At 34.2% G+C, this 24,378-nt stretch overlaps 1 protein-coding gene and 2 long non-coding RNA genes across 11 annotated transcripts; 1 reads left to right on the top strand and 2 right to left on the bottom strand.

Moving 5' to 3' along the window:
* Positions 1-3,660: 3,660 nt before the first annotated feature.
* Positions 3,661-14,432, top strand: LOC119069225. 9 transcript variants are annotated; one of them, XM_037173252.1, is made up of 6 exons: positions 3,661-3,790; positions 9,656-10,362; positions 12,709-12,822; positions 12,884-13,003; positions 13,063-13,453; positions 13,536-14,432. In XM_037173252.1, the coding sequence occupies exons 2-6, from the start codon at positions 9,831-9,833 to the stop codon at positions 13,738-13,740; spliced, it is 1,362 nt and encodes a 453-aa protein (XP_037029147.1). In that variant the 5' UTR covers positions 3,661-3,790; positions 9,656-9,830; the 3' UTR covers positions 13,741-14,432. The 9 variants fall into 9 exon arrangements, with proteins under 9 accessions (XP_037029147.1, XP_037029146.1, XP_037029151.1 ...); XM_037173251.1 differs by having other exon boundaries at positions 3,782-3,973; XM_037173256.1 differs by lacking the exon at positions 3,661-3,790 and adding an exon at positions 3,992-4,189.
* Positions 14,433-19,696: 5,264 nt separating this feature from the next.
* Positions 19,697-22,281, bottom strand: LOC119069303. Its single transcript, XR_005086302.1, has 3 exons — positions 22,112-22,281; positions 20,485-20,487; positions 19,697-19,710 (listed from the first exon to the last, which is right to left on the bottom strand). It is a non-coding gene; the product is annotated as an uncharacterized LOC119069303 (long non-coding RNA).
* Positions 22,282-22,702: 421 nt separating this feature from the next.
* LOC119069289 lies at positions 22,703-23,236 on the bottom strand. The gene is made up of 3 exons (XR_005086286.1): positions 23,076-23,236; positions 22,920-23,010; positions 22,703-22,851 (listed from the first exon to the last, which is right to left on the bottom strand). It is a non-coding gene; the product is annotated as an uncharacterized LOC119069289 (long non-coding RNA).
* Positions 23,237-24,378: the final 1,142 nt, after the last annotated feature.

Raw genomic sequence — 24,378 nt, 5'->3', positions numbered from 1 at the left:
ACGTACTCGTTGTAAATTTCGCGTTTATAATCGGCCATCGCGTTAATAAACACAGTCCCGAGTGGAAGTTATATTTGGTTTTACGACAGATTCTCTCAATTGTAACTGCAAAAACTGTTCACGTACTAACATATCAGTTATTGTCAAGTTTGGTTTCTGAACATCATTCCTTATATCTAAAATGCTTTCCAGAAGATAATTTGAAGCCAAAGCACCACTTCATGGTCCATTATCCTCGAATAATGCAAGCTATAGGTCCTCTTAGCTCCGTTTCATGCATGAGATATGAATCGTTTCACAAAAAATTTAAAAATATTTCAAAAGTTGTGAGCTGTCGAATAAATTTATTGACGACTTTTGCTAAGAAGATTGAATTTCAGTTATCTCACTTCTTCTTGTATTTTACTGGAACTGTTAAAGAAGTCAAACTTGGAAATGTTGGCAATGAGGACAATATATCGCTACGTCATAAATACAGACTTAAAACAGATTCAACAAAAATTGGATTAGCTACTTTTATTGATATTGGTGGTATTTTAGTCAAACGTAATTCTGTGATACAGACTGGAATGGAAATTGATGATACACCGATTTTTGGATTAGTTACTGATGTGATTATTGAAAATGAGAATCTTATTTTTTTCGGCTGTCAAAAACTTACTAACTTGGGATTTCATGAACATTTTCATGCTTATGCTGTTCTTATAGAAAACGATTTTTTTGTACATAAGCTTTCAAAAGACTTCATTCGAAAAGTCTCTTATATTTTTGATGCTGGCGAAAATAAATATATTTCATTTTAAGATTTATTTTAAGATCTTGTAAATTAATTGCAACTCAAATGTTATGAATTTCTATGTTGATTGTTCAGTATTATTAAAATTTTGGTTTAAAAAATATAATAAAACAGTGGTTTTTGAATGAGATTACAAAAATTGTGGCAAAGTCTTGGAATATATAGCAGAATCGGATGAATCGAAAGTAGTTCTGCGCAATTTGGTTGTGATTTTCTTGCAATAGAGTAAATCATTCGTTGTGAATGATGTTATGAAATATCTTATTTCTAGCAAATGTTTTACGAAAATGATAACTTGTGGTAATACGTTGCAATATTTTTGACGAATGTATATTATATGTAGTATAAAACAGTACCTGTAGCACTATTACTCTTCGTGGTAAATGAAATTATTGTCAATTGATAATCTTATTGTTGACCTTGAGTACTACATGTCTGTATATTAAAGTATAGGCAATAAATGATCTTTTGTATTAAAGGAACAAAGTATAATTATTCATCCCATTATAATTCACTACGGATGATATTATTTTTTCCGTGTATTATACACATCTTGAAAAGTATAGGTATACCTTTCAATTGGGAGGAAACGTTCCAGAACAATTGAAATCGCTTATAGGTAGAATATAAGAAACAAAAATTTCTTGTGATGCATAGTATCTGAGCTACTTATCATTCAGTGTTCCGCTACTTTCAGCTCCGAGTTTCCTTTTCGTAGAGTTTCAGGTAAAAGTGAAATGAATTTGCTTGTTTATTAAGTGAATGAACCTAGGACATTTTTTTTGAAAGGCTTATTGTAACTGGATATTACAGAAATAGCTTTACCGTTTTTAGTTAGTTGCATTGACCATTATTTTTTTCGAAATTCATATCAAATGTAGAGGGTTGGAGTCGGAGAAGTAGCAATGTAGAAGAGTGTTCGGTTTTTTACATTCTCAAGCGTTAGGGACAGCAATTTGGAAGTAATTAATTGATTTCTTTAACCTGTTACATACGGCAAACATATGACCAGCATTATTATCGGGTCTATTAATTCCATCGATCAAAGTATTTTTAATCGGTTGATTTCAAATCTTGTACTTCAATTTTTTTTAACATGCATTTTACTATATAAAGGACCAAATTACACAGAGCCTGTCATTATTTTTGTCGTCCATATCGGTAACAGATGAATATGTGACAGGTTAAATTTGAATTACTAAAACTTGTTAATTAATAAAATGTTTTCGGTGAGCCTTTTTAAATAAAGATCTGTGGAGCCGATCGGCTGCGCTGGTTCGAAACGGCTGAACGTGTTTCTTAAATTTTATACTGAGAAATGAAGTATATAAAGTAGAGTCCGCTAGGCGCTAGGTGCAGATTTTGAAATCGAAATTCTTCGACAACATCCGATTAGCAATTTAGATTTCCAGTCTAGGAAGGTGTAGTGCTAGAAAATACCGGAAATTTCACTGTTGACCGAATAAAGTGTGTTAAACTTGTAATGAAAGTTGTTCAGATTAATAATCTGAGCAAAAAATTGTTCTTTATTATACATCGAAAATGCGCAAAAGCAACAGCAGCAACAAAACCATCCCAAAAACCAAACTGTATGAAAAGAACTTGGTGCAAACAAACAACAAATATTTTACACATATGCTTAATATCGATCTATAAATCTATAAAATTTCGCGAGAGTGAACAATTGAAAACAACTGAATAATTCAATCGTTAATACGACAAAATTGGTGAATTTTTAAGAGTTTCATCTCGGCGAAAATATACACGATGTCTTGCAAACGTATCAGCAGTTGAAATATAACGCATTACCTCTTACGCTCCCATAGAAATCAAATTAATTTACGTGTTACGGCATGTTTCATTTTCATTTACATTGTCTAATCACGTAAAGCATTGTACTTACGAGGTTCCAAGTTGTTATTTGACACCCCACTTATCAAATACACAACTTGGAACCTCGGAAATAATATACTATTACAGCTCTGCATCCCACTTACGTGCATATCATTAATTCAAATACCCAGCAGATCCCCCGGAAGATTGTTTACCTGTTTGTGTGTGTTGGAATGTAAATTCTAAAATGATTTGCAAACAAATTTAGGAGACTTTAATCGGCTATGTAAATAAATATTTTGAATAAATTATAATTTCCAATTTTCTATTTTTTAACAATAAATCTAAATATTTATTGTGCTTGAAATGTGTACTATAGAAGAATGACTTGACTCTTCCGGTTTCTTTTATATAAGATTACCGTATTATACTACAATCATCATTATCATCAGAAATGTTTTTAATATTCCAAGTTTAAATGTTATTAAATGGGAGAATTCTTACCCAAGACGAAATGCATTCGAAATGTAAGTCAGAAAGGAGAGTAAAAAAAAACGAAGAGAAGAAACGAACCCGCCAAGCTAAATCAACGTATAAAATGTAACAAAACCAAAATCATTGAAAGTTTCCATTGTTTAGAATTTCAAATGAAAGTGTTTCGAGTTATTGAAGAAAAATTAATTATATCCGCCGATGATAATTGTCGCCTTTTATCCAAACAGCTCTCTGCTGAGATAGACGTGTGTATAATACAAAAACTGAATCATAACAGAAGAGGAAGAGACATCAATGACCTGATAACCTGAATAAAAATATCTTGATCGTAATTGCATATATGTATGGTTGGGTATGTACGATATTAATGTTTATACATTTAATTTGTTCTATAGGTATCCATACATTCATTTTATACCCGTCCAAAACGCAACGTGTATTAATACATGGAGAGCTATTCAATTTTGTTTTAGCTTTTTTTGTATTCTTCACATTTTTTCACTTTATTATTTTCAAATCTTCGACGGAATGGATACCTCAACATTTTCTCTTCTTCTTCTTCTGGTGTACGCTTAACAAGATACTACAGATATTTTTTTTTAAATAATAAACATATACACGACGACGACGAGAAAAGAAGAACTATCAATGGTATACATTGGATTTGTGAGTGTTGTTTTGTTTATATTACCATTTTTTGTTGTTGTGTATACGAGAGCCCATTAATACCATACGATTATCAACGGCCATAGTTGACATGAAGCTTTGTATCGTACCCGCGTTCAGTTGAAATTAATTTTAATAATTCATCCACGTTAAAGAATACTTGCAGCAAGCAGTTGTTACTCGGTGAATATTTTTCATTTTGGATATTTTGTGCATTTGAACGACATTTTTGATCAGTTAATTTGGATTTGGTTCAGTGGTAGTATCGTTGAGAATTGAAGAGAAGAGAAATAACAATTAAAAAGAACCACCTCATCCATACCAACCATATACACACAACTTCTGAGTGAAAGAATTCGTTTAAATATTTGAACTTGGTGGAAAATTCAATTCGTTCTGGTAAATTTATTGTGTGTTGTTTATTCACCAGTTGTAAAAAAGAACCGAGTGTGTCGCACGTAAAAGATAAAATGTGATAAAACTAGTTTATAGAATTGGTTTTGTTTTTTTTTTAGAAAAATAATTTCGTTTTTATTCTTGTTTCTTTATAAAACTGGCTACTAAAGAAGAGTGCATTTTAGTAAAAGGAAACTTATTTACTAGTGCGATGGTGGTGCTTCCGAGCAAGGTTTTATAATTATTTATTTTGCTAATTATAATTTCGTTTTAATTGCTAATTATATTGGTGACAATTCTATGACTACTAAAAGGATGAAGTTCCATGATTTTTTTTTCCTCAACCTTACCTTTGAGTCATTGTCCGTTAATGCGATCATCCATTAAATTTCCAACCGCAATTCATCACATTCCGATTCGATCCGGAATGTTGACTCACATTATTTATTCATATGACGATCTGAAAAGCGGAGAATGTGCTAAAAAATTTTGTAAATTGAATGGCTGTGGTTCCGCAAGAGAGAAATATGAAAGTGAAGTTCTTTGAATCAATAAAATAAATATTTGACTTTCTCAGCTCAACTTATACTTTTACCGCAATGCTCTTTATTTATACAAATTGGTTTCAATTTTGTTTTTTTTTTGGCCATTCCATGCTGGTTTGTTTAAAAAAAATTATAATTACAATTAATTGCAACAACCTCGAAATGTCCGCAGAATACATTCCAGTTTTGCTGGAACGGCAATATCAATAAATTATTCGATTGTTAAATGACATAAAAATAATGTACTACTTTTACCTCGTAAAATCATCAGTTTATCATGGATTAAGCAAAAGAAAAAAGAAAAAGAAAAAAAAACAAGCAGAGCCATACGTTAGATTAATAAAGTGTGTTAATGTGGGACGACATTTAATTGAATTTATGTAAAATTGATTATTTGATTCAATTTTCTTTTCAAGGTTACAACTTGACATTCTTTCACGTGCCACAGGCGGTTTTATTATGAAAGCCAGCCTTGACTTGTGGAAATTATAGTTGAACGATCTTAGGTGTGTGTTCGATTTATGATCAGCAGGTTGACCGACTGATTTAAATATTTCAAATTGGGTCTTTTATTAGCTGTATGTTATTCTATTCTGTTTGGTTGCTTTAAGTTCTTCTTACAGTTTGTTCATTTCATTTTTACACAGTTTCTGAAGATATGTCGATATGTCAGAGTTTTTAATGTACCCAGTCAATTAAGTTCTTCCCAAATTGCGCAATATTTGAATTCGCGATAGAAATTTTAAATTTTGCGCCAAAAATTCATAATTTGGGAAGAACTTAATTGACTGGGTACATTTAAAACTCTGACATATCTAAAACTGTGTAAAAATGACATGAACAAACTGTACTTAAGAACCCGATCGAGAGGCTTCTATTTGCGTCAAGCTAATATGAGCTGCGCGATATCATTTCTTTTAATGATTTTATAATTGCAATTCATTCAAAACACTTCCAACGACGAGATTTGTCGCCGACGAGAAGCCCTAGAAGTTGTAGAACAGACCCGCTCGTCTAACATTCAAAAAAGGCGTTTCTGCGATCCAATTAACATTTTATTTAAGATAATTGAATAGAACCCTATCACTCGACACTTTAAGTATCTCATAAGGTCGCGGGCGGTTTGTCTTACGACTTAAAAAATGAAGTTTTAAAACAGATTTTGTATTGGCTGTTGTGTCAGACAACTTACATTTTCAGATTTTTGTCTTGTTCCTTTAATTCAAAATCTGTTTCCTGATTTAATTTTTCATTTGACACCACTTTTTTCACTTTGAAATCAAACTGGATTTTCTACATTGTGTGACGACCACTAAGCCACTAGGCCAACCCTCCTCGTTAGGGCCTTTCTGGGGCTCAGAAGTTAAAGTCGTAGAACAAATGTTTTTCCTGAAGAGTAATGTAATAGCAACAATATTGCTTAGATTTTAAGGCCTCCTTACTAAAAGTACCGTGTGACACCGGTCTTCATGTTATTATGTTGAGTTGATACTTACAGTACGGAAGTCATCCAGACGTACCTAAATATGACTACGGCTTGTCATTCACAAAATTTTATAATTTTAATTATGGTTATACAAGGTTTCAAAACTCCTTAATCATAATTTTCTTTCTTTTTATCCCAGTATTGTCGACATAAAAATGTAGAATCTATTACTTCACAATTTTATCATGTGTTTTGCTAAAGACATCGATCAGAGTTCGTTCTTTTCTTTGTCATTACCACAACGTAGGACTTTACGCATCTGTGAAAAAATTTACGCGGGGAACGTTGCATCCCGCTAGAAACGCACTTCGTTTAGTAAAACAGCATTGTTCGAAACCTGATAGTTTCATGTTTCACTTACCTATTCCCAGTACTACTATTCAAACAAAAACTCGTTTTAAAGTCGGTTGATTTGTCACCAAAAACGTTGCAGCTGAGAAAACTTGTGGTACAGAATCTTTTCGGCCAAAATTATGTAATTTAACTGACACTGACCCCGTCTCGTCGACAAGCGTTGCGCACTCTTACAACCATTAATTAATTTCTACTGACCGAATTACACATTTCTGCATTTGTTAATTAATATGTCTTCGCCTCTTGTAAATTGTGATCTTACAACTGCACAGTGTAAATGATTAAATTCAGGCGTTGCTGTTAACTAATTAACATTTAATTCAGCTGTCATTTGAAAGATATAATTGAATACGAGAAACAATGGCCAGCAAACTGATAGCCATTTCGAGACAAAAGAGGATGGAAGAAAAATCTCTGCGAAGCGGTTATAGTGCCATTAATATCACGCATCAGCTTTATCGAAAGTAAAGAATTATCATAATAAACGTTTGGTCGTAAATACCTCTCGGTGTTAGTAGGACCGACAAATTAAATTAAAAACATTTTTTGGTGAAATTTTCGTAAATTTATGGTGTGATAAAAATTGTAAATTATTTAGATTAGCCGCTGAAAGAGCACATCTAACAAATGTTAGTCATCGATTGTTCCACTTTCGAGTAGAAAATCTGAGCGAATAATTTACATACAAACAATGTGGATAGTTTTGTAGTCTAGGTAGATCGACACTCAGCGTTTCAATATAATTAACATACGCCAAACATTTACACTCACTTTCATATTGCATTAGGATGAGGATGTTCTGAGATTAAATTTGTTTACTATGCTGGTGCATGTAACAAGGCTATTACATGTATAGGCAATAACCTTTACATCACTCGCATAGTAAAACGTCGTACTACACACGGAAAATAAAGTGATATCTCGTATCACGATGAGTAAAAGTACCTCGGGCTGCCGCCCTCGGATACTTTTTCTCATCTGGATACGAGATATCACTTTACTTCCCTTTCATAGTAATGTACTATTTTTCAATCAATTGAAATAGTGACGCGAAATTGAATCAACACGAGATAAATTTACCAGTCACTGAAACTACAGAAAACAGCCAATATTCAAATAGATCAAAATCCCTCACGCAACATGAATAAATTAACATGACTCCATTCGAATCTCCATTCAATAAAACCTGTGAACTACTTTCGAACAATAAACAAGAAAATATCGAAAAATTTGAGTTGAACTACAAAGTACTGCGTTGAGTTTTCCGCGTTTAAGTTTTTAAGTGAAATTACAAATGTGTCGAAGAAAACTATTCGGGCTAAAATGAAACTTACAGTCAACAAATTCCACTCCACGTGCAAGAATTCTAATAATTCTACCAAAATGACCGGTTACTTCGAATTCGGCTATTTGGCAATTTTTTTTTTTCGTTTTGAACAGTCATTGCGGCCCTACAAACTCATAAATCCAATGTTTGTTGTTGTTGTTGTTGTTTGCTGCAATTAATGATTTCGTTCCATTTAACCATTCTGTTAATTTAATTCGCTTGAAAAAAATTCTTTTAAACCTTTTTTTTGTGATCGAGCATTAATGACAATCATGTCATCACATCTTGATATTATAACAGTGGTATACATATGATGAGCATATGAATACAATACAATTCATTTGGTGGATTAACATGAAACATAATAATTGTGTATCTTACTTGTTGGTATGTCTTACCACAAGCAAGGTGTGTCAGCGCAGATCAATTAACTATTTTATGATCAATCAACAAAAAAAAGTTTTAACCTTTCGTGTCAGAAAGAAGTTGGTCAGAATATGGACATTCGTATATGGCATGTTCTTTTGTAACATTTTCGTGCATGGTGTTTTTTCAATACAAAATAAAGATATTGCAAACATTGGAAATGATTTGAAAACTGTTTCTTAATGATAAATGAGGATGAATCTTCATATTAAGACAAAAAAAATCTAAATTTTTATGCAAAATCTGCCAAGTACAACAAAATCAATCGTCGTTCCGAACGTTTCTAAAGTGAGAAAAATTGTATGCAGTCATCGACGGCAAAGGTGTTTTCTTATAGTTTCATAATTAAATTTGAACCATTACTTAATTTAAAAATAAGAAGAAGGGCAAAACTTCATTTTAATCACAGATTAAGTTAAATTTGATTGAAAAATTAATGTAAAATAATTAAAAATATCACCGTTCCGAACGTTTCCTTAGTAAAAAAATCCAAAACATCATACCGATAGGCAAACATTTTTCGAACAAACCGCTACTAAAGTGCATTAAATTGGTATACAAATAGCGCTTTGCGCGCTATTTTACATTGAAAACAAAAGATTAATGACGCCAAATACCGGTAGCAACCAAAAATCCGCTACAAATTTCTGTAAAATACCGGTAAATGTATATTTTTAACAGTAGTACGACAGTCCCTGTGTGTTAGTACAAATTGTGAATTCTCACTGAGCGTGGAAACTGCCATATATATGGACGTTCTGAAATAAAAACATTTTTCATTTTTGATGTCAGTTCTTTTTTGATTATATTGCCAAATTTTATAAATTTAATATTTTTGCTGACCTAATAGCCCGAAGATTTCTGTCTGTCCGATTCCAATGATGTGATAGGTGGGCGATGAATTCACACACAAGATGTAGAAGATAGAAGATGTATCTTACTGAGATTAGTATAGTCGTCGGGATAAACCCGAACGGATGGTATGTAAAATTCATGTTAAAACACGGCATAACATTAAATTACATTGCAAATTATTCAACAACATGATTTAGTGAGTTCGATTTGTTTTACCGTTAGTGAAATAATATATGTAATGTAATCCATACTTCCATCAAGAGTATGTTTTATTGTCTCGGTTGGATACATTACAAGATCTTAGAATTTATTTACCATCAATTGCAATTTGTTGTATTTATATGGCCACACCCCCTTCGACTTGGTAGCTAGAAAATTATACATTCTCGCTTGCAATTACCTTTCTTAATTGAAACAATTTCATTTCCAACAAAAAGTTTTTTTTGTTTTGTTTTTAACCAATTTTATATTTTCAGTTGACTGGCACGAAACGCTGAACAAAATGCTAAACGATTTCACGAAAAAATCAGCTTCATATTGAGGAAAGGCACCGCAATCATACAATTAAATGATGTTAATCATCATATAGGTTCTCGCAATAACAAAACGACACCAACAACAAAAAATAAGTAGAGAAAAAAGAGCATCAAAATGTTTCAGAGAAAACGCAAATCTGGTGTCTATTTGCATAATTGCGCCAGATTTAAGACAATTACGAAAATAATTTTCATTTTGATAATTTCGTCGGTAATTGCGGCAGACAGTAAATGCAAGCTTACATCAAAGGAAACAAACAGCTGTGATCAGCCTAGATTAGCGGACGACGATGGCGATAATACAAAGAAATTACCTCACAAAAGTAGTAGTAGCAGTCATCATGAACATGATCATGACCATCATCACGGTCATCATCATCACAGTTTACTGCAACTGAACGATATGAAAAATAGCATTTACAAATACGTAAACGACATGATAAACACACGAACGAGTGCCATTTTGGCGAATTCACTGAACCAAATGCAAGCGCAAGAAGACAATCGGCCCGTTTCCGAGACGGATGTGAAAGAGGATATGGTGAGGATTGAAAAGTTTCTGGAATATTTAGACACGCCGTCAGATGGTAATGGAACAAGTGGAAGGCAACTTGATACGTCCGAAGGTCGACTATTCTTCTTTAAAGGTAACATTTGGGTGCCATGCCGGTAAATAATAATTACTCCAATCCTCCATACTCTAACGATCCTATAGATCTTCTTTAAAATTCCGAAATTGACACCCAGCCCCTAAAGAACCCCACATTTTTTATTAATTACGTTGTATTCGTTCATTGAATAATTTGCTTGCATAATAATGGTAAATTGGTTGTTAAAAACTAAGTGACGGAAAATTTCTTCTTTGTTGATCCACCCACACCTTATTCGCTTTTAATTGAAAAGGTGTCTGTGTGAAGGCTTACTTTATAAAATATCAGAAACTACGAGACACCCTCGAAGGTATACAGATCAGCTACTCATAATTCACTGAACGAACCAGATAATAAAAATCTTGATCAGAATTAACGTAAATCCACCAAGGAAGGTTTCACATAACTTATTCTTCTTTTTACGTTGGTGTGCTACTCGAAAACTTTAAAACATCAAATTTTGTAATTTTCATCAATTTTGGGTGTTTTGCCCCTGGGATCTACCTAAAAGGCTTTCGATTTTGTCGGTCCAATGGATAACATTTCAGTCTGGAGTGTCAGAATTTCTAACAAACTAAACTCAATTTTTTTGTCAAAACAAGAACTGAAATACAACCATAAATAACATGGTTATACCTAGTGCATGAAATGATGGAATCTTGAGGTCCTGTTAAAGGATCACGAAAAAGTTGTAATTTGCAGTTGTCTTAATTTGAGTCCTGGCCCGCGTGGTGTTTCATGGCTAAATACCCCTCATTGGAGGCCTTCATCCAGTAGTGGATAATAAAAGCTACAAATATATTAATTTGAGTCAATTACACTGAGTGTAAGCAATCTTTTTACATCAAAGTGGTGGTAGCTAGGTACGTTAATTCCAACTTTCAGTTAGGAACCATATTTTATGTACAGGAAAGTGATTGTAATTTTTACGCACTTAGTGCGTAAATATGTATCACCAACGCACTTCAAGCAAAGTGCTTCGAGTGACAGCTGTCAAATGGAGTACTGTTTTTTTGTAAATTTTTTCATATGTTTTTACAGTGCTAAAATTTGTCTGATACACTGTCCAGTTTCTGTATTCTATTCAGAAATTCTTTTGTTGCCTGCCCCCTGCGAAAATTGAACCGTACATGTCAATCTGCCTCCTGCGAAAATTTTTCAGTACATGGTGGGAGATTTGGGCATATTTTTTTCGTTTGTGTCCCCTGCGAAAGTTTTATTTTACATTAATGGCCAATGGTGTTTCAACTTCTTGTTGCACATGGAAATGCAAATTATTTTTGTTGATTTATTGTTGATGACCATAAATTGTACAAAGATTATAGCTTGAATTTAATGTATAATAACATGAGCAAATGCATTCAAAGTTTAAGAAAACTAATTTTAAAACACAAAACTGAAAGTGTCGGCCATTTTATTATTTTCGATATTTTTGATGAGCACTTCAAGTCAAACAATTTTATAAAACACTAGATGATTTTGCTTACATTAAAAGTATTCACTTCATATCACGGCAAAATTTATGGCCAAAACAAAAAAAAAACAATTTTGTTGCATCCAAATTTACGAAAAACAATTCAATGTCAACACGACACCAACACAATAGCAATTATTGTGGTCGACGTGTGAGCAGATTTAAGTGTCCATTCCACTCAACAAAAAATACTCCGTGAGAGAGCAAGCTGTCAAATAAACAAAGGAAAAATTGAAAAAATTAAATTTTGTCTCTCACACTAAGCATTAGGCGGTATGCCAGATCGTTTTTCAATGTTTTATCGCGACAACAAATTCATTAAATTTTTGTTTGCGTGAAACGGGTTATGAATTTTAGCAGGGGGCATGCAACAAAGCAGTTATACATTGGGTCCTGATTAGTAATTCATTAACCCGGGATCAATTTCTGAACTCACGGGTAGTTGCATACCTCGCCTTCGGCTCGGATATACAAACTCTACCCTTGTCAAAATAATAGTTTTCGAACATAGGAGCTTAAACACACACTTGTGAGTTCTGCTCGTATCACAAATTGATCCCTGTAATGAATGACTTTCGCAGGGCCCAATGTAATCTACTATTGTTCTATCCTAAAATTTTGTAGAATTTAGTGAAATCCTGAGAATGTAATGAATGTTACGCTGGAATGAGCCCTATAAGAAAATCCATTTACTTCTTTGATCGCACTGCTATAAATTAATTAAGTACTGAAAACTAGATGGGCCGCAGGCCGAGTGTGACAATGCACATAGTGTGCCGAAAAAGTAACTTATAACCGAGTTGCATACAATATTTTTCTCAATAATGGCAACATTACAATCACTTTTATCGTAAAATTATTATTTTTAGGTTTCAAAAAGCTTATGTGGCCTGTTATCATTGGCGTTCAAGTAGTGAAAACCGTTCTACTCGCTATGTTCCTGCCAAGTATTCTCGGTTCACTTGGTAAAATTGTGGGGAAAGGTTAGATAGATTTAAGCAATTAAAATTCAATCAAAAGTCGATGATAAAAATTTCATTCCAGGATTGTCGACAGTATCAGGATTTACACACCAAGCTGAAACTGTGGATGATTTGGAATTCAAAGACAATACGTATACATCCGACAAGGAACAGTTTAACGGATACACCTATCCACAAACTGGTTGGTTAATTTTACACAATTCATACGACAAGCAAATTTAACCGATTTCCCACCGACAGATACGTCAGCGAAAAATAATTTCGCTTCACAAATGTACGATGCTGCCACCGCTAATAACAATGCAATATCCCGGTTCGGAATGAACGAACAGCAAATGTATATGCATCCCGATCCGAGCCCGACCACTGTGAATAAACCTGATGAGACAATGATGGCTAGCAGCAAGAAAGATGACTTCAAAACATTCCACGATATTCCATTGTCATCGATGTTGCTAACGAACTACGATCCATTCTATAGTCCACTGTTATCTCGGCTAGATGCTGTGTTTCAGCAACTCGGACTGTCCATGGGTAATGAACAGTGTAGGGAGAAGCTTGTTTGCTTAATGTACTCAAGTCCAGCAAAATTTGCACCATATAGTAATTTAGTGTCAGCGCAGCTGAGCAGGTATTTTTTTCGATCAATGTAATTTTACCCAAAAGTTTGTGTTAAACGAAAATTATTTTTTCCATTTCTAATGGTCACGTAGAGAACTGAACGAACTCAGAAAACCAACATCTGATAATCCAGATATTTTAAGATTTTTCAAATACATGCGAGCCGCCAAACTGGGTCAAGATCAAGCCAATTGTGATGAAAATTTCAAATTATGTGTCGATCTCAACGAAAATAATCCAGCAATGGTAACAACGTACAACGATATCAACAAACTAGTCCAAGCCAGAAAATTGTAAACATTTTGGAATTCATCGGAAAGCACACAATGTTGTTTCCATCCGAAGTTCCAGTCCATAATTTTTTATTATTAACATTTAGTTGCAGTCCATAGTTTCACATTACACAGTTCCAGTCCATAGTGTTGTTGCAGCAATAGCTGTTTTGATTGATCGAGTGGTTGTTGTTGTTATTTCAAAATTTTGGTAGCATTTATACATTTTAAGATATTACTACACATACGGGGGAGAAAATCATAATTATTTTTTTGAAGTTTCATTGCACAATTTCAGTCAATTTCAACCCTGTTTGTTTATGTAACTAAAAACTAGCGTGGTCGGTCAGCTTATTAATAGGAAGGCACTTGCCATTTTTCTGTCTTTAGTCAATGCATTGGTTGCAGTATGTTAATGAAAAACGAAAGCCACTAAAGTTCAGGCTTCATAACTTTTGAGAATATCTTGTTCCGCATTGATTCCAGCCAAAAATGGAACAGATAGTGGAATGTACGTGGAAGTGAGAAAAACGGCAGAAGTGGCGTCCATTTTATAAGTAGACTATACGATTAGATTACATGGTGTGCCTGTGTGTACTTAATTTATTTGTTATTTATTTTCATTTATTTATTTAATTTATTTTTAAACTTAAGAAAAGTATAATTGTAAGGCTTGTAAAATTGATCAATAATACACGTTTTGGGTTTTAGAATGAAGCAACAGTTATTTGAGTTAGGAAAAAGCGACGAAATGACTATTTGTCGCCGGGTGCAAATATCCTCTAGATATCATTTGCCGACGGATGGCTATTTGCACCCTTGTAACAATTAGACATAAGTTCATTTTTCCTTATTCAAATTGGCATGGTAATTAGAGGGAAACTGATTTTTTCTTCTACAAATTAGGTGTTTCATCAATAAATTCTACAAATTGGCCTTACAGTCAAGTGCCTCATCAGATTCAAGTTTGCTTGCATAGTGTATTGGAGATTACTTCCACTATAATATCTATAAAGGCTAAGGAGCGAAAGACATGTCTCATGTTGTTACTTATGATTCAAGTCATTGTGTCGGAAAAAAATGGTACCTTCCGCTATAAGTTCTTTAAGATTTTTCTTTGTTCTATGTTGTTTGCCCGGAAAATGGAAAATTCATTTTTCAGCCAGAAAAGTCATTTAAACCTTTAAAGAAAATCTCTGAAACTACCATATCTCTTTGAAAATTTCTTCTGATTTAAAAATTACCGATATTTGATGGTTTTTTGGTGTCCCTGAGAAAACTCATCAATTTTTAAGACATTTTCCCTGGTCCTTTCCAATCCAATTTTTATAAATAAGGTTCCATTCTAAAGCTATATTTAAGTACTTCTGCGATTTGCGATACCACTTCTAGTGTTTCTTGCACAGAAGTCATCACCACTTTTCATCTCCGTCGTTTCTGTACAAGGATTATGTAGCGCGCTATAGCGTTCCAATTTTGGGAAGTTATTAACGATTTTCGCTTTTTCGTGTGACAAGAAGTTCTGGTCCTGTTCCGAGATGATTTTTTTTTGTGACTGTTTTAAGGGTAACTCATTTAAGGCAAGTACTAACATCATCATTAGAGTGTAGTGATTTTTCGAAAATGTTAATCTGAGCTTCGAGACTTCACCGGTCTTTAGTAAGCTCTTGAGAATTTGAAGCAAACAAAAATTATTGCCAAGATTTTTTTATTATTTCGAGTAGCCGGAGGTGGCCTCGATCTGACAGTTCTCCTGACTTTACAAATAATCGCTTTATTCGGACGATTTTATAGTAGATTATAGTAGATTACAGCAGATCGCCTAATGTAATAGTATGTTACGTCACTGTTTGTAAATATTTGTTTAGGCAAGTGTGAGGTTTGCGGAACGAGCCGAAGGCGAGTGGTTTAATCATACGTGCCTAAACAAGCATTTACAAGCAGTGACGTAACACATTTTACATGTTTGTGGACGGTAAGTGCATTTGACCTGTCACAAACAGTGTTGTAAAGTGAATTTTACCGTGCATAAGCATGTACTTACTTACTTAACATCGGATAAGGCCTTAATAATGTTCATATATTTTCAGTAATACCAATTTTAGATGGAATCTGCTAAGCTCCGGAGTAGATCGATTTAGGAGTTGATATAATTTGACCATTCAGATCTCATGACAAAACAAAAATTTCAAGTACTCGAAGCGAACACTTTTAAGTCGATAGAGGAGCCATTTGAAAATTTTCCCTTTCTTCGTGATTAACTCATAGGAGTTATAATCCTTTTAGAACGTATTATCATTGGTAGTGGACAAAGTGCCAATAGCCACACTATGATGAAGAGACTATTGGCACTGAGTGCCAATAGTCTTAACCTATTACTTTATGAGCTGGACATTTTCAGGTTGACTTACCATCGTAGAACATTGCAAAATACACTTACCTCAAAAAAGTTAGCAAGAAATTCGTATGATCTTTGGTTGTTTTTAGCTTATAAGATTAATATGCCGTTTGTAACATGTTGAATTGTAAGCAGACGGTAAGGGCAAAGCAATTGCCTATGTTCATTGAGGTGATTCGTATACGTTCGATATCGATAATGTTCCAGTCCGTATAACCGATGTTACAAAATAAACAGCGACATCAATCAATTGGATACCCTTCGATACGATTAAGCTGTACATTGAATTATAACTAATTTATTGACGAATAATCGTTTTTCAATTGTTTAATCAAAATGATATCAACAACAACGAAAAATTGTGTTCATCTCAATCCATGTAAGGTCCCTGACCGTGATGTGCGGATGCGAAAACCTGATCGTGATTTGCTTATGCAAATTTACATGTAAAATAAAATATACCGCAAATCATGGTTGGATCTTGATTTGCGGTATAATTTGTATGACGCTTTAGATACCTCCAAATATCGGTCTCTATTGAATTTCATATAAAATACCACAAATCACGGACACCATAACGCAAATCTCGATCCAATTAAAAAATTAAACTTAGTTAAAGAATTTCTCAAATGTTCAATCTTCATAATAAAGTTTACCATTACTCCTGGATGTCAAAGGATTTCAAGAAAACGACGTACAAAGTTAAAAATTGGCACAATACCACAAATCACGGTCAGGGACCTTATATTTGTTTAATCCTACGGATATGTTATTTTATTAAATTTCGCTACCCGAGAAACACAGTACTGTGATGTGATGAAACGTAATTGTACAGCCACATTTGTGGAAACAATGCACACCGATAGTGCGCTTTCCAATTCATTGCGAATAACGCATAGGAAGTGGAAGAAGGAAAACTTCGCGGAACTGTCAACTTGTGGGACAATTGGATTTGTACAAGAAAGTTCAACGAGATGAAAATGTAGAAAAGACGGACTTTTCGTAAAAAATTATCAAGTGTCCAGAAGTTTACAGTATCGTGACGTGATATCAGCTTTATAATTATTGTCAATTGTCGGTCAAAAATATTTAAATTTTAGTGAATACACTGCGTCAGTACATTGTTAACTTAGAGATTAAACATACATTCCAATATTTCACGGCAAAGTAGAATAACAGACAGATTGCAGAAACGTAGAAATCAAATCTATTTTTCTAACTGTCAAGCAAAAGCAAAAGTGCTTCGAGTGACAGCTGCCAAATGTAGTAGTATTTTGTTTGAAAATTTTTTCCAGATTTTTTCACATTGCTAAATTTTGTTTGATACATAGTCCCGTTTCATAACTCTATTAAGAGTACTACTCATGCTTGAAGTGCGTTGCGTCTAACTGTTTAAATCGTTTCGGTTTTCAACAGTAGGTCTATATCAAGTGATACGACTACGACAACAATGTTCTTGAGTTCGGTTCAATTTTATCAATCTGTTACATCCTTTCCAGAGAAATGATAAGTGGCACATACGAGCCGCCGCCGCTTATTTTTTCTCTGATCCATTCACACCATAATTGAATTGAACGAGTTGTTACAATTTCCATCCCTTGCCGATACTTTTTATTCGGTAAACAATTGATGGTGCCTTGTTTTCCGTGCCTTTTTCAATTAAAAATTATGAAACATCTACGATGGCCAATCTAAACGAGTGTACCAATATAATATATAATCATAAATGCATTGTTTGGAGTGCCAATATTGACGTTGAAGCCGTCAAATTTCGTAGTCGAGTGGACAGAGCTCGGTGAAGTGGATTATGAGTTTCCAGGGATTGATATCAATAGTAGATTACATTGGATGCTGTTTTATTGCCTATCCACCCGGTATTCTTGTTACGAGTACATTTTCCCACCCAAGGACCTGACAGTTCAAAACCAAAAGTGTTCCAGAAGACAACTTTGAAATTCTTGAATATCAAAAGATTATTCTAAATTAATGTATAATTTCACAACATTTCTGTCGCCTTATTTCATTCACTGTTAGATTAATAATAACCATAAAAAATACTGATACAACAAAACCAACAAAAATATCTGTTGTTGCATTATAGTGAGCCGAAGGCGAGGTCGTCGAGGTCTGGAATATAATACGCTAAAAAAGACTTTTAGTACGTGGTACGAATAGTAGATATTTTTCATATTGGACGGATAAAAAGTGCGACGAAGTATGAAAATAGCTATTTTGTTAACTAGTTAGTAAATGGGCTTGTTTTGCCCACTAGATGTGAGTTTACCGATACGAGCGGAGCGAGTTCGGCAACACATCGTGTGCGCAAAACCCCATTTACTAACGTGTTAGCAACAAGATTTTATCTACTGTTTGTTGAAATGTTCATAATTTTCAAGCAAAACACATCAACACAAAATCCTGCTACACATGATCGTTGTAGGATTCTGTCAATTGCGTGCGCATAAGTTGCTATATTGGTTATATGCATAAAGCATATAACTAAATATATAAACTGATGCGCACGGAAATTTTAGTGCGCAAATTGACTGTCTTTGCTAACTAGATTCATGCTGAAAATTATGAATTTTTTCAACTTACAGTAGATAAAACATTTTATCTCCTGTAATGTCATAATATTCACAATTTGAGTGTCACTTTTAGGATCAAAATGGGCTAGATTTAAAGACGTCATTCACAGAACGTACCTTTATTAACTGAAAATTTTGATAAATGGTCATTTGCGCACGGCTAACTTCGATAATTTCACATTTATTCACGGAAAACTTCGATAATTTCTCATTTATTCACTGAATATTGACAAATTCTTGACAGTATACTAGATGTGTGTTTTATTTGTGGGGAATATGAATGAGTGACGGCGTCATGGCGTGTTTATGTTTCAGTTTGATTTTTGAAATTTGTTTTTTATGGTGATTATGACATTACAGGAGATAAAACCTTGTTCCTAACACGGTAGTAAATGGGGGTTTTGCGCACACGATGTGTTGCCGAACTTGCTTCGCTCGTATCGGCAATCTCACATCTAGTGCGCAAAACTATCCCATTTACTACCTTATTATGAAAATAGCTACACTCACGGAATTTTGAAAACCGACACATTGGCTGTTATGTGGTTTACTGTTTTTTTTTGTGAATTTTGAATGTATTTTTATACGGAGAAATCAAAACCTCAAGCAAAACACAGAAACAGAAAACGTGTCGGTTTTCAAAATTCCGTGCGTGTATATAAACGAGTCTAGTCTGCTGATGAAATCGGCTCACACTGGCAACACTACTGCTTTGGTGACATGTTGACAAACTTCTTCGACTGTTTTATTTTTGTGAAGTGCTAGATTCATATTTTGCGTAATATTTGTCGATTTTTGTGGTGTTTCAATAAATTTTGCTCTGAAGTGAAGTGAGTACAAAGTACATGATAATAATAATATAGACAAAATGGCCGTCACTTTTAATTTTGTGTTTTCAAGTCACAAAGTTTGTGGTATCAAAACTGAAACAACATCGTGAGTCATTGTTTCGATTTTAGTGCTATAAATACCTAACGAATAGTAAATTTAAATAGTAGATAAATTTTTGCTGATGAGTAATGAAAATTTCCTGGTAAGTAATGAATTTTCATATGAATATTCCTTCACTTGTGATGTAATTAAAAAAGTTCCCACATGTAACGACCACTTTCCTTAGGTGGGAAATGTACGTGTAACAACAATATTCCGGTTGGATAGGCAATAAAATTAGTATTTGCTGTCCTGGTATGTTTGACTTTTCCGAGTAAATGATTGTTCGGAAATGGGGGAAAGAACGGGATGTAATGTTTATGTTTTATAATGCATGAATTGCGTTCGGATGTACTTGGGTCATTTATTCATTTAGCGATTTTATAAGCGCCCAATAGTAGGACTAATTGCACAAAATAAATATTTTTTTTAAATTATTGGTATAATTTTTCGGAGCATTCGGTCAAATGAAATTTTATAATAGTGTTGTTACCCCAGCACAAAAATCGTTGTTCATTTTAGTGTGTAACATAACTGAAAGAGAGTTTAATTTTCGTTTTGGTACTGACAAGATACATTCCAATGAATACAACAACAAAAATCCAACCATTTTCGTGGCAAAATAAACTTTGGACTTCTACCTTTCATTTGGTATTCTACGTGCCATACAGCCGGAGAAACAACTCGACAAAGACACCTCTGCACTTGAACTTTGAAGAGGCGAGGCGGAGCCGAGAGCGGCCGAAAACTTTGTCTCTTCTTCTAGAACCTATTTTTTCGATGCCCCCAACAATCTCCAATCATTCGATTTGCACAACCGGCTCGGTAAACGTTCTGACCTTATCGACTACACTCGCTTGACGTAATCGAAAATAAACTACGACTGTCGAGAAAAATATACGAATTTTCAAATGTTATGTGCTCGAGCTTATTTTGAAGCCTGGAGATTTTGTTCAAATCCCGTGGAGGCGAAAGGAAAATCAAATATTTTGTTAAGTTCAAAGGATTTAGTAGTGGTGTAGTTAGTAGGGTCGATCTCATGAGACCACGAAATACGTATTCTCAACTGTCTAATTCCAGTCTCAAAGCTGGAATTCTCAATTCGGTCTCAAAATATATTTCTTTTTGCTAAAACAATTTCGGATGAACAAATGAGAATACCGTAGGACGGACGAGTAGGCTGTTTTCGAATATTATTTCGCTAGACTGTGCGAGACTGGATGAGTCGTCTCGTTGCAGTAATATACTCAGATCGCTTGAGACGAAACAAGTAGTCTCTTTGCTAACATTTATTGGTGAACTGTGCGAGACTGGATGAGTGGTCTCGTTGCAGTTATATGTCCAGATCGCTTGAGACGAAACAAGTAGTCTCTTTGCTAACATTTATTGGTGAACTGTGCGAGACTGGATGAGTGGTCTCGTTGCAGTTATATGTCCAGATCGCTTGAGACGAAACAAGTAGTCTCTTTGCTAACATTTATTGGTGAACTGTGCGAAACTGGATGAGTGGTCTCGTTTGAAGAAAATATTTTCTTCGATATCTGAGATCGGTTGAGTGGTCTCGTTTGAAGAAAATATTTTCTTCGATATCTGAGACCGGTTGAGTGGTCTCATTTGAAGAAATTAGTTTTTCGATTTCTGAGACCGGTTGAGTAAGATTGTTGTCATGCTTTTCTGTTGCTTTGAAGAAAAAAATATCTTTTTATAAAAACCTGAACTGCACCGGAGCTATACTCACTTTGATTTGTTACAAGTTACAAATTAACTTCCCTAGACCAAATTAGACCATCTTAAAATCATAATGGGGTAAGAAACTTCACTCACGCTGTAAAAACGAGTGTAGACCGAATCGTCGACAATCTAGTGGGTAGTCACTAAGGGAGAATAGCAGGGTGGGTAATTTACAATTGACTTCCCGATAAAAAAAAGAATAACTCATGTGGAACTCGACTTTGCGTCTAGTTGCTTCGCCCTCGGGTAAATACGGACCAAAACATCTAACGAGTACATTCTCTTTCAAATACAGAATAGCCGAAAAATATTAGCACAAGTCACGCTAATCAAAAACATGCCTCGAAAACGTTTTATGAACTATTAATTGGATATTCATTTCAGCTATGAAAACAGAAACCACTTGGCAATGACTTTAATTACCCTTTCATGTCTTAGTTTAATAACAGAGGGAAATATATTACGATTTTGTCGTTGATCATATATACTGTTATTGCAGAAGACCAAATCAAAATCAAAAATTTCGTTTGCCGTGGTTCTGGATGAATAGATTAGGGTAACTCTTGTTAAGAATAGAAGCCACTCCATGGGTGGAATTTGTTTCATATTCTGATACAAATTTAGGTTTATAAAAATGAATAAAAAGTTTGCCGAATTAAGATTTTCTTAAATAAACATCACCTTGGATTTTATATTATCCGCCAACATTTCACTGATAGACGAGACATTGCTATTATTTTTCTATTAACGAAAATTTAGTTCTTCTTATGACTCTGACGAAATGTTAATGCTGAATCGAATGAACTGGATCTACTCAAAAACTGCCACCCGATGATTATAATGTCAATCGATTTTTTTTCTTGTTATTTCCGATTCCGTTGAGATCAATTTCAAACAGTTCATGGAAGAAATTGAAAGCGAAGAAATTGTTATGAAATGTTATGATACCAGCAAAGTGTACATAAAACGGAAAATCCAATATGAAATCATTATTTCCATCTGAAATATGATGAAAACAGTGAAACATTTTCTCACTTTGACCACGTGACCACGTTTTTGGACCACCCTATGTGATTCAAAAAATTCGAAGAAACATTTTTTTGCTGTAGGAAATAACGATATCTTCAACACTCTCCCTAGTAAACAAACTCTCATCTCTCTGTGTCAAATTCACACCTTACTTCTTTGATGCTACAAACACTATTCTACATTTTGACTGACTATACTCTGTAATTTACATGTAAGAAACTCTGACCACCTAAATAAAAGTAGTTTGTTTGCTAGAGAGAGTATATATCATCAATTAAAAGTTTTTATTTAAAGTGATCGAATGCTTTTTAACCGGTTCACCATTCGGTATGACTTTAGAATCAGATGATCTTTCATTCCAACCGTTGCCTTTGAATAGAAATATGAATTGAGTGTTGTTCATTTTCTGCTCAGGAGGTCCTTCATGGCTAGCGGCTGCAAAGGAAAATAATTTTGGATACTGAAACCGAACGAAGAAGTAAGATCAGTCGAGATGTGTAATATAGATCAAATCAACTGCAAACGTACCGTTAGCAATAATTGTATGCCGAATGCGAATCTAGTCAGTAGTGCGAACAGTCCTGCTGTTATGAATAACACTAGAACTTCCAAAAAAGATCTGAAGAAAAAAATATAAAAAATTCGAAATCAAACTTTCGATCAAACCAAATGCAGTACACGTACTTTACGGTGAAGTAGTTTCGTATTTGAACTGGAGCCTTTTTTTTCCTCTTCGAACATCAATCGCTGAGACCTCATCACGACTGACCTGTCCGCACCGGAAAATGGTAAGCAATATGTATTCTTACCACCAACCGGATAACTGGTGTAGGGTGATCGATAAATGATAAATTCAAGCTCCTTTTTCCGGACCGATGTATTTAAACCACATAAATGATTCGATGGCATTGGTGACTTGTCCATCAAATGTTTTTTCGAAGAACACCGTTCCTAGGTCCGCCGGAATGGAATCGAAACCACAAGCTGATACAATGTACACTTCAATTTCGCGAGCCAATTCATTGTACTCGAGTTGCATTCGTTTCACAAGCTCTCCGCAAACTTTCATTCTTGGTGAAATTTTTTTCTTTCTCCACCTGGTTAACAAATAACTTTTTCTACACTCAGAAGTCCATGAGAAAATGACGTCTTTTTTGATGACAGTTTATGGAAGAAAACGCTTATCCCTCTTGTTTCGAAAAATTGTGTAGCAAAGAAACGTTTTTGTTTTGGAGAAAAACAGTTAATCACACCACGCATTTATGAAAAACGTTGTGTTCACCTCTGGAATTATCTATTTCCCTCCCTCGATAAACAAATAATTCAACGTTTTTCCTAACTAGTAATAAGGTATCGCGACTTCGTCGCGTATTTCTCTCGTCGTTTAGGAAAAACATTGTTCCCAACTTAAGCTGAAAGACTTTTTAGCGAATTTGATTCCAGAACTCGCCTCCGGCTCGTGCTTTCATTCACTAAAAAAGCCTTTCAACCTGCTTTAGGAAAATAACTAATCTCAATAAATTGGCAACGTAACAGTTACTTTTCGTCACTGAGTTAAAGAAACTCTATTTCTTTTCTCACTGTCATATTGAATTATTTGTTCTTCACCACCCGGACAGACTATCGACATAAAACGCATGTTATGCTCTAATAAAATTAGTTTATTTTTAGTATGAAGTGAAGAAAAAAGTATTATTAATTGTTATAGGGGCCAATGAAAATTTTTAGAAATTTTCCGCACGAAAAGTTCGAAATTTTGTGATGAAAGAAAAACTTTTATTTTGTTTATTTTTCCACTATTCGAACTTTAATTCTCTCATAGACCGACATGAAATTCCGACTACGCGTTTCCTTATTATAAAACAGTACATGCCGCGTTCGGAAATCGCTTTTCCCAAGATTTTCAAATACTTCTTTATCACCGATTATTCTTTCGTACTGCTGTTTGTGTAAGATTCTTAGCAGTGAACATGGAAAAATTGATCGA

The sequence above is a fragment of the Bradysia coprophila genome (assembly GCF_014529535.1).
Source record: "Bradysia coprophila strain Holo2 chromosome X unlocalized genomic scaffold, BU_Bcop_v1 contig_26, whole genome shotgun sequence".
NCBI lineage: Eukaryota > Metazoa > Arthropoda > Insecta > Diptera > Sciaridae > Bradysia > Bradysia coprophila.
Note: the sequence above shows the minus strand (reverse complement) of the source record. Positions and strands in the feature narration are given on the sequence as shown.